Consider the following 15,758-nt stretch of genomic DNA (forward strand, 5'->3'; position numbering starts at 1 on the left):
AAGCCTCTAATATTCCAGGCTGCAATGGAGGGACAGATCATTTGTTCTTTGAGTTTGGGGGCTTCTTAGCTTTCCCCCTAGCAGATTTCGTTTGAATGGTTGCCTTGTCATTGTGTGATGATTTGTCATGAAGCTCCTCTTTGGAGAGAGAAGAAGTTTCGGTAGATAGTGTGTCTGGTTCAATGTTGTAAGATTGTAGAACATCAAATCTATTTTTTGAAGTCCGGCATGAGGATGTCTTATTGTTGGAAGTTTTTGGAGGCATCTCCAATTGCTACTCTGAGGATAAGTCAGTTGTAGAGTTCAGATTAGGAATGGAGATGTTGTTCTGAACTTCGGGTGTAGGTTTAAGGATAAGATCGGTGGAGGTGATGGGAGGAGTGGGTGAGGAGCTATGAAGGGGAATGGTGGAAGTAGCATTGCCGGGGTTGAGGATAGGGGCATTAAGGATGACTTGTGGAGGAGTGAAGGATGTGGAGGGGATGCCAGATTTGGAGATTGGGCTCTGTGTTGGTTGGGATTGGGGCTGATTGATTGGAGGAATTTTTTGAGGTGATTTCAAGGTTGGGAGAGAGGGGGGTTGAGTGGAACTTGGTCCTGGTTGGGCTTTTGGGTTAGTTGGTCGAGAGTTGGTTTTGTTCCTAGGTGGACGAGAATAGCTGCGACCTCTATGAGGAGGCACAATGGGAAGGTTAGGATTGGGATTTGAAGGGCAGGCTCTAGAGGAATGGGCAATGGAGTTACAGTGAGTACACAACTCCGATTTCCATTCATACTGCGCTTTGAGATGAATCACAATTTCATCTAAAGAGATAGGGATGGATTCCAGAAATTTAGTGGAGGAAACATGAATGCATATTCGGGCATAAGTTAACCGGGTTTTTGCTGCAGTTAAAGCATCAACTGCAATCGGGATTCCAATTTTTGATGCGATACGTGAAATTCCATCGGAGTTCCAGCAGACCAGAGGAAGGTCTAAAATCTTAACCCATATCGAAACAGAATCGAAATTCTCTCGAGTCGGCTGAAAATGGGGAGTCCATTTTTTAAAAATAAAAGGTTTTCCTAAGAAATACCAAGCCCCTTTTGACCAAACCATGTTGAAATCTTCCAAAACCGTGAATTTAAATAAGAAAAAACCGTCACTTAGGGCAATGAGCTGAAAATTACCTTTCAGATTCCAGACTCTTTTGACTGTCGAGAGCAGAGATTCATAGTAAGGGCGCTTACCAAGCGAATACCCAACCAAACAGAGTTCCCACTCGGGAGAAACAGCAGCAATCTTCTCTTTATCGAAGGGGATGATTTCCTCTGGAGTGTCCAGGAAAGAAATCAGAAGGGAGGAAGTTGGAGTTTCAGTGTCCGCCATGATATTTAGACCATAACCTGTTCAGGGTCGTGGGGACAGAGGGGGTGGTAGATGAAGGGAGGGGTGGGAAGTTGAGAGGGGAAAGGGAGGGGTCCATAATGGTGGAAGAACCTGGCCGACGCCAGACCAAGGAGATGGAGGTCCACGGAAAATCGCAAGGCGGCTAGGGCAAACTCTTCGCGCATTGATCTCTACAAATATTATAGCACCGATCCCGACGCTTATTCTGTATAGTTGTTATTATAAGTGTCACGAAACTACACTTTGACTTTTTATTTAGGAGGTTTTGAGTTCTATAAGAGAAGCTACACCCAAACCTTAGAAAAAAAAATTGCAAAATACATATGTTACAATCACATGAACAAAATGATCAGAATTCCACCAAGTACAAGTGGAAAATTATCTTTAGGCGAGTGACTATGGCTCACCTTGGCCTGTTGGTTGAGAGCTTAGGCTTTCAACTAAGAGGTCTTGGGTCCGAGTCTTTGTGTATGCGTTGTGTGTATGAGTTTGCCTTAAATGGCCTAAATGTCCAAAAAAAAAACTATGAGTACTGATTAAGTCAACAAAGCAACTAGCTCTGAGTAGGCATATGCTAGTTTCAGATATTGACTAGGCAAGTACTCCAAATAGGATCAGTGACTTTTAGGGTCAGTAATCCCCTTAGGTTGTAGCACGTAACTCTACAGATGAGTCAAGCAATCAACTTAGGCTTCATTTGGGACGGCATTCTTATAACTTCTTAAAGCAGCTTCCTAGTATAAAAATTATAATTTTTGTATTAAAAAGCTACTTTAAGAAACAGTAAGAAAGTCGTTCCAAACGATGCCTTAGTGGCTCCAACTCAGATAATATAGCATTATACAAAAATAAATAATCATGAGAAAGAATTTTCTTAGTTGATGTAGAGTATTGTTTTACTTATAAGAGTCAAAAGATGTCTTGGATCTTTCATTAGAGAGAGAGTTGAGCAAAAGAAACAAATCACCTCTTAAAGTAAGACTAATTACTTTCCTGCACTAGAGAGAATTGCATCAAATAAGTTTTGCATTGTTCTCCTAAATGAACCAACGGTGCATCTAATTGTGAGTAAGCTTTTATCCGCTAGCAGAGTTTTTTTTTTTTTTTTAATAAAACTCGCAAAGGGGTAACTCGATAACTATAAGAAAATTACAAACTTTAAAGAACAACCAGCTCTCTAAAAGAACAAACTTTGAAAAAATACTACGAGCTGACGTTCTACCTATTACAAGAGAAACAAAAGAAAATAAGGCAACAAAACAAAACTATCAGAGCACCAAGAAAAACCAAAATCTCACAGCCACACGAGCCACCCAAAGCACCACCAGAAGAGACCCAAGGGTCCAAGCAACAACTGAGACGACAAAAACACGATTCAAAACAAATGTTACCACCCAAAAGACTCAGTATGGCAATCCTGTACCGGCTGAGTAGCGAAGAAATAACCATCCATTAACAGTTGTAAGCCACACAACAACCAACCGAAGTATGAGAAAATTATAAGCTAGCAGAGTTAGAGGTTATATCTCTTTAGGTTTAGGGTAAAAGATTTATGGTGGCGTCAAAGATTCCCATTGATAGTTTTTTTAGTAGAGTTTTCACTAAATGCATTAGGCATGGCTTCAGTGAGATAGCTTGGAAACAATAAGGAAGAGTAGACTGCAGAGGCTGTCAAAGAGATGCCCTTATTATTGGGCAAACATTTAGGTCAAGAGTTAGTTCCCTTACGCTCCCACACACGAGCATGCTCAAAGAGCAAATGACACCGCCAATCTAACTGTTCCCGATTTTCCCAACCTTACTCGCTAGCATATTGGAGGGTCTAAGCACTAGATCATCGAGTTGAAGGTTTTGTTTCGGACGGCTTTCTTACTGCTTCTTAAAACAGTTTTTTACTTAAAAATTTTTAATTCTTATATAAAAAAAATTACTTTCAAAAACAGTAAAAAATCCATCCCAAACGAAGTCAAAGTCTTCCCTAGTCGCTGTGTGAGATCTTGTTCGACTGAGGAGAATAAGAAACTCATCTCCTTGGAGGAGAAGGCCTGTTCCTCTACTATTCTCAATTACTATAATATGAAACTATAACAAGGGGTTACACTCAGAAAAAAGTGTGAACTATAATAAAACCTTCTCTTCCATAGTAAAAATGTATAAATAAGAATATTGAAGAATCTAATTTAGTGTGGGTTTCGAAAATATTATAAGTTAGAACTAAAATTAGTTTTTTAATTCATGTGGATGATATATTTTTGGCCTGCAAAGACAGATAATAAACAAAGGTCAAATAAGTTTTGAAGTCTAAATTTGATATGAAGGATCTTGGTGGTATTAAAAGGATTCTTAGAACGCAGATTCAGAGGGACATAAAATCAAGAATTAAAATATGAAATCACTTGTATTTGTTATCAATAAAGAGATTAAGGCTTTGTTTGAGACGGCAAAACTTATAATTTTTGTACTAGAAAACTACTTTAAGAAGCAAGAATAAACCATTCCAAACGAAACTTAAGACTAAGGTTTCCCCATGGACATTAAGTTCTTCGAATTTGAGCTAAATATATCTTGCAAGTTCTTCTCGATTGATTCTTGTAGCTATATTGGGTTGGAATATTTACAGTAACTATTTCTCAAGGGTTTAGCAATTAACAGTGGCCATTATCATTAGCTAAGTGTTAAAAAAGTATTTCAATCAAAATTTTATTGCTGTTTGTTTACTGTTAAACTGTGGATGTTATTCCGTTGTTAAGGGTTCAAATTTTGGTTAAGAGTAATTATATATGTTATTTAACTAAAAAAATTACTTATTCAATTTATATATGCAACAGCTCTTTTTTGTTCTGTGTAAGAAATTTTGTTATCATTGTTGTTCAAGCAGAAAAAGTAGATTCTTATCAATTTACCGGGTAATGACTTGACTGAGGGCCTCAAGTTGTCAGTTCTGCTGGCTATTGAGATCAAACTTGGAGATGTGCAGTAAACTTTTAGGATAAATGCAGAAGATGATCGTCAACTTTCAAAAGCTGGTATGAGTTATTGCTGCAGCTTTGATTTTCCTGAACAGATGAGCCTGCAGAAATCATGATAGGAAGCATGAATGGAAGTTCGTCAAGGGAAGAAATTACCTTATGCAAATTCATATACAGCGTTAAGCATTCCAATAAATAACTCGTCTGAACTTGAAAGTTCTTTAGAATAATGAAATTAAGCATAAGGATGTCAATTTAACTTATAGAAGCTTGGTAATCAAACCAATTACTGCAACATGCAGACCCTGCATAATGGCTAGCTTAAATTGAAATTGAACAGGGCTGCCAATCAAATTGGACTGGCTTAAAATCAAAGTAGAGTGCTTTTAAGTGTATGAAAGCATGTATTAAACCTTTAGCTAATCCTGGATCTACTTAAGATTGGACTGAAGAGCATAGAGACAATCTTAATTAGGATTGGATCATGGATAGATTTCAGAAAGTACTTAAACCAACCCAAAAAAGAAAGGACTGGTAAAGCAACTTTATAAGAACCGAGCTACTAATCCAAACTGAAATTATAACAAAAGCTGTGAATAAAAAGAAAATATATAATCTAAATGACAAACACTAAAGAAAAAGAAACTAGAATCATAATATAACGTATTTTTTTAAGAAGTTTAAATCTGCCACATCTAAAGAAACAAACAATTAGATTGTGAGTTGTGTGAAATCTGATTGTCTTGATCAATCGGTTTGTACTAATGTCTCGGATCTAAATTCAATGTATTGTATGTTGACCTACACATCAATTACGCGCGTAAATGAATGAAATCGGCGACAAAAAAGATGCACGCATCAGTGAGGCGCGTCACTTGAAGGGGTAAATGACATCCAATCATCGAACGGATTGTGCGGTTGCGATCAGACCGTCGAATACCCCTAAGGGCATCTCCAACCGAAAAACTCATTTTTCACTCCAAAATGCAGTAACTTGACTCCAATCGAACTTCATTTTCTAACATAAAAAAAAGAATATTCCTAGCATATTCTTTTTCTTATTTTATTTTAAATTTTTTTAATCAAATGTTTATATTTATCAATTTTAAACCTATTATAATTTTAAAAATTATGTTTCTTTTCTCGATATAAAAAAATTGGGATATTAATATGTTCTAAATAAGCAAATATATATTTGATACAATTAAAATTACATTAGAACACAGGGGTGAGGTCGGACGGTGGCAGAGGTAAGAACTTCAATCCCTCTCTCTCTCTGTACGGGATCGGGATCAAGCCCTCACAGCCGGCGGAGCTCCTGTTACTTTCGATCAAATGTTGCACTTCCAATCTCGACAGGAAGGGGAAGTCGGCGCTGGAGCAAAGTCGATTGGCAGGGAAGGGGCGGAAGAAGTAACGCAAGAGGGAGAAAGTTACTTCGAAGCCAGCGAACTCCCGCTCCTGCCTCCGATCAAATTGTCGTTCCTTCCGATCCGACGGGAAGGGAAAGCCGGAGATAGAGAGAAAGATCGAGAGCGAGAGAGATTGCTATTCGCGTGGAGCAGAGCGTGGGAAAGCCAGGGCACACAAATGACGAGCTCGGCTTCATTTTAACGACGCGAGGCCGTCATGTGTGAGGCGACATCGACGTGCGAACTGGTCGCGACGTGGGGGCGACGTGCTCTGTTAGCGACGTGCATCGTGGGATCGCAGGGAGTAGGTAGGATTTGAAATTAATTTTTTTTGGTTTTCTTTTACTTAACAGAGGTCAACAATCGGCAATTGAATGCCGGCAGTTTTGCCGCTCGGTTGGGAGGATGGCGACACGGCAAACAGCCGTTTGTAGTATGGCTGGAGACGGCCTAAGTGGAAGCCCCTCACAATCAAATCGTACAAGATAGGTCAAAGGGGAAGATTGATACTTGAAATTGACGTACGACGTCGCCCCAAAAAACGTGTGATCGCGAAACGAGCTTCGGCCATGTGTTCGGAGCGTCGTCAATACTTAAAAGTAACTATAAATTTATTCAACTGAAGTCGCACGAGTAGATCGGCATATATCTCGAGGAAACGACGTGTAAATCAAGAAATCTGACGTGTGACGTCATCCAAACGACATCCGATCATAAAATGGACTTCGACGTTACACTCGGAGCGTCAACAATACCTAAAATAAGCTGTAATTTCATCACATGAAAATCATGCGCACGAATTGATACGGTTTCCGAGGTGAAGGGGCACAAATTTTGAGAAAATGCATGAAAATCAAAAAGAATTCCTCTATTGACGATTTTTATATTTTACTAATAATAATAATAATCAAGCAAACAACAACATCAAGCCTTTGTCCCATTACGTGGGGTCGGTTACATGAATCCTTCTTCACCATTGCGTCCTGTTAAAAGTCAAATTCTTATTTAAATCTAATAAAGAAAGATTATTTCTAATATTTTCTAACCAAGTCTTTTTAGCTACCTCTACCTTTCTTAGCATGATTCAAATCCAATACCTCAACTTTCCTAACAGGGTCATCGGAAGGCCTCCGTTTAACGTGGCCAAACCATTTAAGGTTACTCTCTCTAATCTTATCTTCCACTGGAGCTACTTAAACCTTTTCCTGCACCAGAGCAAAGAACTGTTAATAGAAATCTCATTCCCAACTAGTTTGGAAACATTCAAGAAGACAGTCTTTGAACTTTCTCCATTAACAAATCCAATCTCGCAAACCTCTCTACTGGTACCAGGACAGAGCCTTCCCCTCCAGACATAGAGCAACTACGGTAAGTTTTTCATTATCTGTCAATCCATTTATAGCAAAATATCACACCACCTGTAAATCCACCCGTGAGCATCTTCTCTCTCAAAAATCAACATCTTCTCCCTCAAAAATCAGCATCTTCAACTTTCTTACCCTAGGATCACCACAGCCCCAATTGCTTCATCCTCCTCCGATGTAGCTGGTGTTGTGATCCCTCCATGTTTCTCTCTCCCACAAATTAGCTTTCCAATCTTCACCAGCCATACCCTTCACCGATTTCCCTCCTTAAAATGGCTCCAAAGGTTACATCTCCTCTTCTTCCCCAAAAATTTTCACCTATTGATCCTCCCTCATTGTCCCTATATTATAGTTTTCCCAACTTCATTGTCCGATCAACGATGCCCTTGCCTCCAATAATGCCATATTGGCTTGAAACTCAAACATCATTTTCATTATCACTTCCAGATTCAAAAATATGCCCTCCATTGTTGAAATTTGCTCTCTAAATTCAAATTTTAAATTTCTAAATTCTCCATCAAGCCTCTCTTCCAATGCATCAGCCTTCTTAGCCGCCATAGGATTCAAAAAAGGTGCTCCGATACCAATATGATAGGAATCTGAAATCCACACAACAACAAAAAAGCAATAACGCAGAGAAAATGCAACAGAAATCAGTGAGAAAGAATGAGATTATTGGATAATTTTATTGATATCAGCACAACAAACTAATATACAAGATAATCTACTATTCGAGATATAGATCAACTCTCCACAAACCCTAGGCGCCACTAGGAACAACTCCAAAGAAAATTGCTCCAAACCACAAAACCACCTCATGAAAATAAAATCACCTAATTAATCTTAAATAAACTTACCTAATTCCCTCCCAATTTTGATTTTCTATGGAAAGAAATTAAAGGTAAAACTAATCTCTTTTGAGGCCTTGCCTGCCGCCACACTTGTGGGGCTCACAGGACTCTTTTGCCCGCCAGCCAGACCGGCCCCCTTTACTGGGGCCGGGTTTATTGGCTGGACCGGCTTAGTTGGTCCATCAAATTATTACTTCTAAAAGTGATTGTACTAAATGTTTAGTTTGTGCACGTGTTCTCTACACATAGTTAATGAATGAATGGATCATGGTGCACCTGGTATCCCAAGCATAACAATTTCCAGGTTATTTAACCATGTGTGATCACTACAACAAAATTAAAGCAAGCTCAATGAACTAATGAACGTTGAGTATAGTGGTGGCCAGTGCACTGCATGACATGAGCCATGGACGTCTAAAACCATCTGGGTGCAAGCTAGGTAACAAGTGGATATATATATATGATATAACAAAGAAAGACATCCAGCGTTCTCGTCAAAAGAAATCTTATGAACATCAAAATAATATGAAACATATTGGCGGTGATGATGAAAAAAACCAAAGCATGGGAATTTTGAAATGAACTCACTAGATGAAGAATGTATACCGATCCTAATCCTCGATTTGGCAATGCAACATTTATAAAGTTGATCCATCCTTCAGTCTCAAAGTTTAGCGGACAAATATTAGGTCAAGTTTCGTAAATGCTACTAAATCACCATTAAGCCAACCAAGCTACCAATAATCCAGGCAAGAACAATGGCCACCCTTGAAGTGATGATAACGATTAACATCTCTTATTATGATCTCCCGATTCACAATCTGTGAAATGAACTTTATAGCAACGTGACAGTCCTCACAGACTCGAATGTTCTTCTTAACCATAAGCTTTGTCCCAGGTGGAGTACTGATCAGCCCAAATGCAATAGCCAACCTCTCACTATGGCTTCTAACCATGTTCCTCTTCTCATCATCACTCACATTATGGAACACAGGCATTGTATCTGGTACATAACCTGCCTGTTGCATGAGCCCCTCCAATATTTCTAGCTCCCCATATATCTCCTTGGATTGAGGATGAGAAAGATCCCCAACAAGAAAAGCATGGTCCTTGTTCTTGACTTCTATCCAGCTACAAGCTACAGTCTTCTTCAACCCTCTATCTGTCATCCTCTTTCTTATCTTAGCTGCTTCTTCCCAATTCCTAGTCTGGCAATAGATGTTCGATAGAATGACATAGTTTCCAGCATCATCAGGCTCCAACTCTATTAACTCCCTCAGTGCCTTCTCTCCTAATTCAATATCCCCATGAATCTTGCATCCATTCAATAAAGCACCCCAAACTCCAGAGTCTGGCTTCATGGGCATCTCCTTAATAAGTTGGTGAGCTTCTGCCAATCTTCCAGCATGACCAAGGAGATCAATCATGCAAGTGTAATGCTGCACTGTAGGCTTGATTGAGAAATCTTGCAGCATGGAATCAAAGAATCTTCGTCCTTCATGCAACAGGCCAGCACGACTACAAGCTGATAAAACTCCAACAAATGTAATGTTGTCAGGAAGCAGAATAGCTTCCTTTCTCAGCTTATCAAACAGCGCTAGAGCTTCATCAGCATGGCCATGCATGGCATAGCCCGAAATCATGGCATTCCAAGAAACAACTCTTTTTTCAACAAGTTGTTCGAATAGAACACGGGCAAGCTGAACAAAACCACTCTTCGCATACATATCGACAAGAGCGGTGTTTACCTTGTCTGCTGAGGAAAATCCCATCCTCCAACTAAACCCATGAATTTCTCTTCCTCTCAACAGAGCAGCTGCATCAGCTGAAGCTGAAATCACTGTCACAAGAGTTGCCACTGAAGGTTTGAAGCCTTCCAATGCCATTTTGCGGAACAGGGATAGAGCCTCTGAAGGATGTCCATTTTGTGAGTATGCAGCAATCATCGAGTTCCAAAGGACAACATCTCTGTTCAAGATTCTGTCAAACAACCTCCGGGCATCAACGACGGAACTGCACTTCGAATACATGTCAATAAGCCCAGCAGCCACAAAGACATCTAGCTCCCATCGCGTGAGCACTGCAAGCTTGTGGATTTCCCTACCATTATCAATGTCGGAGAGGGCTGAGCAGGCCTTGAGGACAAATGGGAAAGTGAAGTTATCAGGTAGGATCCCATGGTCCAGCATTTGGTAGTAGAGCGATACAGCGGATTCAAAAGGGCCGTTCCATGCGTAGCCACGAATAAGAATGTTCCACAAGAAGATGTTTCGTTTAGGAATTCTATCGAACAGGCTGTGGGCGTATGGGAGATGGTTGCAAACTGAGTAGAGATTGACAAGCTTCGTAGCAAGAACTGTGTCAAAGCCAAGGTTAGAAAGTAGTAGACGAGCGTGTAGCTGCTTCCCAGGTCCGATGGCCTTCCGCGAGACAAATGATTGGAGGAGAGAAAGGTAAGCGTGGTAATTGTTAAAGGATTCAGCATCAGAAAAGTTGTAATAATCTGAAAAAATGGGATTCGTGGTGGGAAGAGTGTGAAGGCGGCGAAGGAGTTGGTTCAAAGGCGGAAGCAAAGTTGTTGATATTCTTCTTCTTATTATCATCTCATTTGATATGAAGTTGACGGAGGTAAAAGGTACATTTGTTCATAACAGGATGGGCGAGCAGGCGGGATAGAAGCTCACATAAGACAGAGGAGGAGAACGATGGAAGAAAAGGAGCCAATCAGATAAGGGAAACAGCAGCGGGTGGAGAGCAGAAGCGAGAAGAAGTTCACGGCGTCGGCCACGGCGCATGGGAAGAAACGAAGAGGTGCCTTGATGACCATCAGCGAAGAGAACGGGGGATCGAGACAAAGAAATGGTGGCGCTGGCGCAGGATGAGGACGGCGGCCAAAGAGAAGGGGAAGGTTGGCGGTGAGCGTAATAGGGGAGGAGAGGGAAGAGGATTAGAAAAAGAAGGTTTTTGCGTTTGAATTAACGGTCCGAATGATTTTTTAGTCAGATTCCAACGATTAGGCTCCGAATGACTTGAATTCTTCTGCTTCTTTTCGCCTGTTTGGTCCTTTTCTCTCACTCTATGCTTCTTCATTCATTTTCTTTATTCTATGTCCTGTTTTTTTAAATTTCCTCACTTCACAAGTTCACCCGCACAACAGCGACACAAGGAAACTCGGTTATAAAGCCAAACACAACCTTTCCCATTCAAACCTCCCATTTGCTCATTTAAGAAACCTATTTGCTGATGTTAAGGGGGTTGAAAATTTAAAATAAACTTAGATTCAAATACAGTTTCAGCAAGCTCAAATTATCCTTGTCATAAATAGTTTACTCTGGATAATTTTCTTATTATTTTATTTTTCATATCTTTATCATATATCCATTTTATTAATGATTTTCAAAACTTTTTGAAACCTCCAGTTTAGTGTAGCGGTAACTTTTTATAAAGATGATTGTAAAACTATTATGACATAAAATTTCTTAAAAAAAGAAGTCAAATTGATACTATGATGGCAATCTGAAAAGCAAAAGGTAAAAAATTTATCCCAAATAAAAGCTTAATACGATAGCTATAAAAAAGGTTGTTTTCAGAATTCTTAAAAACATATATCTATAATACTCATAACAACTTTTAAAAAAATTGCTTTACAAAAAGCTATAGGAGGCTCATATAATCCCTAAAGTGAAGGTCTATGAAAAAGTAATGATTCAAATGCTAGAATAGTCATGCAGCCAAACGCCAATGCAGACTCATCAAAGAGAATATTAAGAAAGAATTCAGCCAACATTTTTTTACCCTTCCCTGTATCCATGATATCCATAACTTTGCCCTTCATGCTTCCAACATATTGGAGAGAAGCAGCTGCTGCTAGTCTTACAGCAATACAAAATTTTTTTATAATGTATTTATAACATGTACATTTTATATGTCAGAGAATCGTTTCAACAGCAAAGCTCACAATAAAGCCCAAAAAGGCACCAACAAGGACCTGAATCTCATTGTGCCCTACTGATTCATTCAACGGCTGATAAGCGCTGTAGGATTTCTTTGATGGTTCTTTGATATCAACTTCTAAACTAGGCAGTGTGTTCAATCTACTTGCTCTAGCTCCAGAGCTGCTGTTCAGTTGGTAAGGTTCTGATTTTCCAAGATAGGAATCTGGATTCTCTGAAACAGAAACAAGAGGTGTGACCTCTTTGGAGTTTATAGAGGATGCTCCAGATTTAGATTCCTGCTGTAGTTTGTTCAGAATCTTCGCTTGGTAGCCCACCTCTCTTCGAACTCCCTGAATTTCACAGATGGAATTTGAGAAAACAAGGCACCTTTTGCTTTGAAAGAACTAAAAGAGAGGAAATGAAAATGAAAAGAATATGGAATTGAGAGAAAATATACTTATTCTTTATTGTTTGTTTGATGGGAAATTGAGTTTATATTTCGTATGAGAAGTGTCCATGTGAGTCACAATGATGACTGTGATAGGAACCACTTGTAGATCTCAAGTAACTCCTATCAATTTTAGAAAAATGAACGAGAAAAATCTTCCACACTCTAAAAGAAAACAAAAAAAACAATAATTTTATTGCAATAATCAAATAGAACGGAAGAAATAATAAGATACAAGTGATCCTCTATTCTAGAGGAGGATCGATCTCTTCCAATCTCTAGACGAATCTAGAGCCCAAAACCTAAACCTAAGAGATCCCAAAATCAGCCAAATTCCATATCCCCTAACCCTAAGAAAACAAACTATTTAATGCATACAATTCAAAAGAAAATATCTAAACAACCCCTACATTCAATTTCCCTCCTAAACTTTCTCAAAAATCTTTCCTAAATCAGCCCGGTGGAGGTTTGCGGTCCGCTCGGTCTCTGCGGGAGAGGTGGAACCTCCGCCTCTATTCACCTGGGCCGGTCCCGTGTGGATCGGCTGGACCGGTCCAATGAACCGGTCTAACAATACTCGCCTCCCAAAGATCCACCTTGTCCTCAAGGTGAAAATATGCTCATGTTCCCGTGAAGGTGGTCATCCTTGAGGTGGCTGAAAAACCTTACCGAATTGTTGAATCAAGGGCTGTACCGAAAGAGAAAAATCCCCTCCCTCCTCCAATCTGTATAATCCCACCAGATAATCTTCCCCCACCTCTTGTATGTCCATAACCATGGTCTTAAGTGATACTATGGCTTTGGATAGCCCTGCATCTCCCCTTATAACCACCTTTCTCCTATTCACCATTAATTTCATTGTCAGTGCTTCCCAATTGTCCTTGGTTTTCCCAAAAGTTTGCAACCACTTCATCCCCAGGATGACATCAGTACTTCCTAACTCTAGTGGGAGAAAATTCTCCCTTACCTAAATCCCCTAGATGGTCAACACCACTCCTCTACAGATCTCCTGATCTTTCTCCACCTTCCTTACACCCATCATCACCCCATAATAACTGGTGTCCACCAATTTCACTCCCAGTTGGTTGACGACTGTGGGCTCCGAAAATTCGGCCCTGGCCTCCGCCTGCTTTTCTTTTTATTCGACGAGGGAGTTTTAACTGATAAGTTCCGAGGTAAATTTTGGAAGGCAGATGGGTTTGTAAATAAGACACTACCCAGAGATTTCGCCCTCATTTTGTGAGGACTTTATGATCTGAGTTCTGGTTTCCTATAGGCGCAAACCCCTATAGTTATGAATGTATTAAGACAAATATGACGGTCGCCACAACCGTATATTTGTTTGTTGGTTCGAACCCTGTCGACTTCTATTGACCCGCATAGAATGATCGGTTTCGAACTAGAATTCACTTGTCATCCCGCGCAGCATCCCTAGACATCACGTGTATACCAATAACACGCTCGTCGGGGCCCATGCGGGTGTTTGGAGGCATTTTATAATTAAACCCTGTCGACTCCGTTTAACCTGTTAAGGAGGATCGGTTTTAAATTTAATAACCCGTGCAACATCCCTAAACGTCACGTGTGTACCAATAACACGCTCGTCGGGGCCCTTGCGGGTTGAGATTGTATTTTCCCCTTTAGTGTACCTATGTGTATACAATTTATAGTGCACGTGCAGGGATATTTTAAAATATTTGTAGACGCCTTCTGTCTGCTTGTATGGAGGTTGCAAATCCGGTGGCGTCATAGTAGCTTCTGAATAGAATTGTCCGCTCCTTCGTACAGTTAGACTGTCGTGCACTACTTGTTGCCTTCTGCAGGTGGATCGTAGTGCACTAACGAGTCTCCTGCCTTGGATCGTATGAGCTTGCACTTGTTGTATTCTTCATGCGTTTTGTTGTGATTTTTTTGGTCTTTTTAGTGCATCTGCTACTGCTGCATGTAGGTAGGTAGATGTCTTCCTTCACAGACTAGGATTTACTTCAGGATACGACATTTACTGAAGTCTTTCTATATCTATCCACGGGTGGCATGTTATACATACATCTGTATTCGTAGAGAGATTGTACGTATTGCAGATCTTTTGGAATTGAATTGTTGCTGATCATACGAACTTCCACATTCTACTCCATGACTTGTGCGAAATCTTCTTCTATTGTTTTTCTTGTAAGGTTGAATATGGTTGACTGTATGAGTGTTACAACATCCACTATTATGCTTATTGTAACCTCTCAATATTTATAGAAAACTACTGCATCTATCCACAAATTAGCTTGTCATGGATCAGAGGGGCATCACCATACTCATTGTATGTTCTTTATCATCGCTACAACCTTCCTTGCTATGTATAGGTTAAGTGTTGCATATATGACGGCTCTCTTTTTTGTAGTGATTCGTAGGTACTTATATGTATTGTAGATCACTTGTTGTATGTCGTTATTCGCATATTGATTGGCATGATCACCGTGTTCATCAAGAGCCTACATTGTTGCTTATGAACCAGTTCCAATTGCAATTTAAGGAAAATTTATCATTTGCTTGAGATTCACCCCTTGTCTAACACAAAGGCTTTCAACAATCATCGTCCCTTTTGACATCTACATCCCCTTTGGTATGAAAGTTTTGAATATCTGTAGGAAGCTTCACTTTGTTGATCACAGGCATGTTATCATACTCTCCATTTGATCATTGCAAGCGTACCAATTTGATTCAAGAGTTTAAGTCACTTTGGTTTATTATCCTTTACTTGCAATCAACACCTCCATCACTAGCTTCAATTGAAGAACTATTACAATATCTTGTACATCATTCTTATTTGTTTGTAATTGATAGTTAATGAGATGTAGGGATTTTCCCTGACCTCACCAAGAGTTTGTATGTGTGAGATTTGGAACATTGTTCTCCACCAATCATTGTAGTTCATTTCAATTAGATTAGAGTATTTCATGAATCATATTGGAGAAATAAAAGTTCAAGTCTTTATAGACTCCGGTCCACATTCAAGTTCACCTTTGCTTTTTCAAGTGTGAGTTCCTTTGATGTATAGATCAAGTTCAAATATGAGTCCAAGTGTTCAAGTTATAACTGCTTGAGTATGAATTAAGCTTCTTGCACATTTTTTTATTTGAGTTCAATTGTTTTATCAAGTCATTTAGACTTTGTTCGAAAGTCCAAGTACAAGTCCTTCGTAGTTCTTTTGAGTTCAATCAAGTCCAGGTCCCAAATTGTTCCAAGTCCTTGTCTGTATTTCAGACAAAAATTCGGCAGCCTCCCGGCGTCTCCCCCGTTTAGAGGAAAAACCAAGAGGCCGCCTACCCACCACGCCACCAAAGGCATGCACGGTTGATGTTTGTGAGACACCACGGCGGTTGTATTTATTTTTTTTT

At 39.7% G+C, this 15,758-nt stretch overlaps 2 protein-coding genes across 3 annotated transcripts in view; both read right to left on the reverse strand.

The window, feature by feature from the left end:
- Window positions 1-2,391: 2,391 nt before the first annotated feature.
- On the reverse strand, window positions 2,392-11,378 carry LOC110093567 (pentatricopeptide repeat-containing protein At4g21065). 2 transcript variants are annotated; one of them, XM_020818495.2, is made up of 3 exons: window positions 8,593-11,378; window positions 4,294-4,460; window positions 2,392-2,744 (listed from the first exon to the last, which is right to left on the reverse strand). In XM_020818495.2, the coding sequence occupies exon 1, from the start codon at window positions 10,587-10,589 to the stop codon at window positions 8,721-8,723; it is 1,869 nt and encodes a 622-aa protein (XP_020674154.1). In that variant the 5' UTR covers window positions 10,590-11,378; the 3' UTR covers window positions 2,392-2,744; window positions 4,294-4,460; window positions 8,593-8,720. The 2 variants fall into 2 exon arrangements, with proteins under 2 accessions (XP_020674154.1, XP_020674153.1); XM_020818494.2 differs by having other exon boundaries at window positions 2,393-2,744; window positions 8,575-11,378.
- A 334-nt stretch (window positions 11,379-11,712) lies between these two features.
- Window positions 11,713-15,758, reverse strand: part of LOC110093565 — a 13,714-nt gene continuing 9,668 nt past the window's right edge. The window contains exon 5 of the mRNA XM_020818489.2: window positions 11,713-12,271. Coding sequence (XP_020674148.1) covers window positions 11,915-12,271 — 357 coding nt within the window. The 3' untranslated portion in view covers window positions 11,713-11,914. The remainder of the gene's footprint in view (window positions 12,272-15,758) is intronic.

The sequence above is a fragment of the Dendrobium catenatum genome, unplaced genomic scaffold, assembly GCF_001605985.2.
Source record: "Dendrobium catenatum unplaced genomic scaffold, ASM160598v2 fragScaff_scaffold_450, whole genome shotgun sequence".
In the NCBI taxonomy this organism is placed as follows: domain Eukaryota; kingdom Viridiplantae; phylum Streptophyta; class Magnoliopsida; order Asparagales; family Orchidaceae; genus Dendrobium; species Dendrobium catenatum.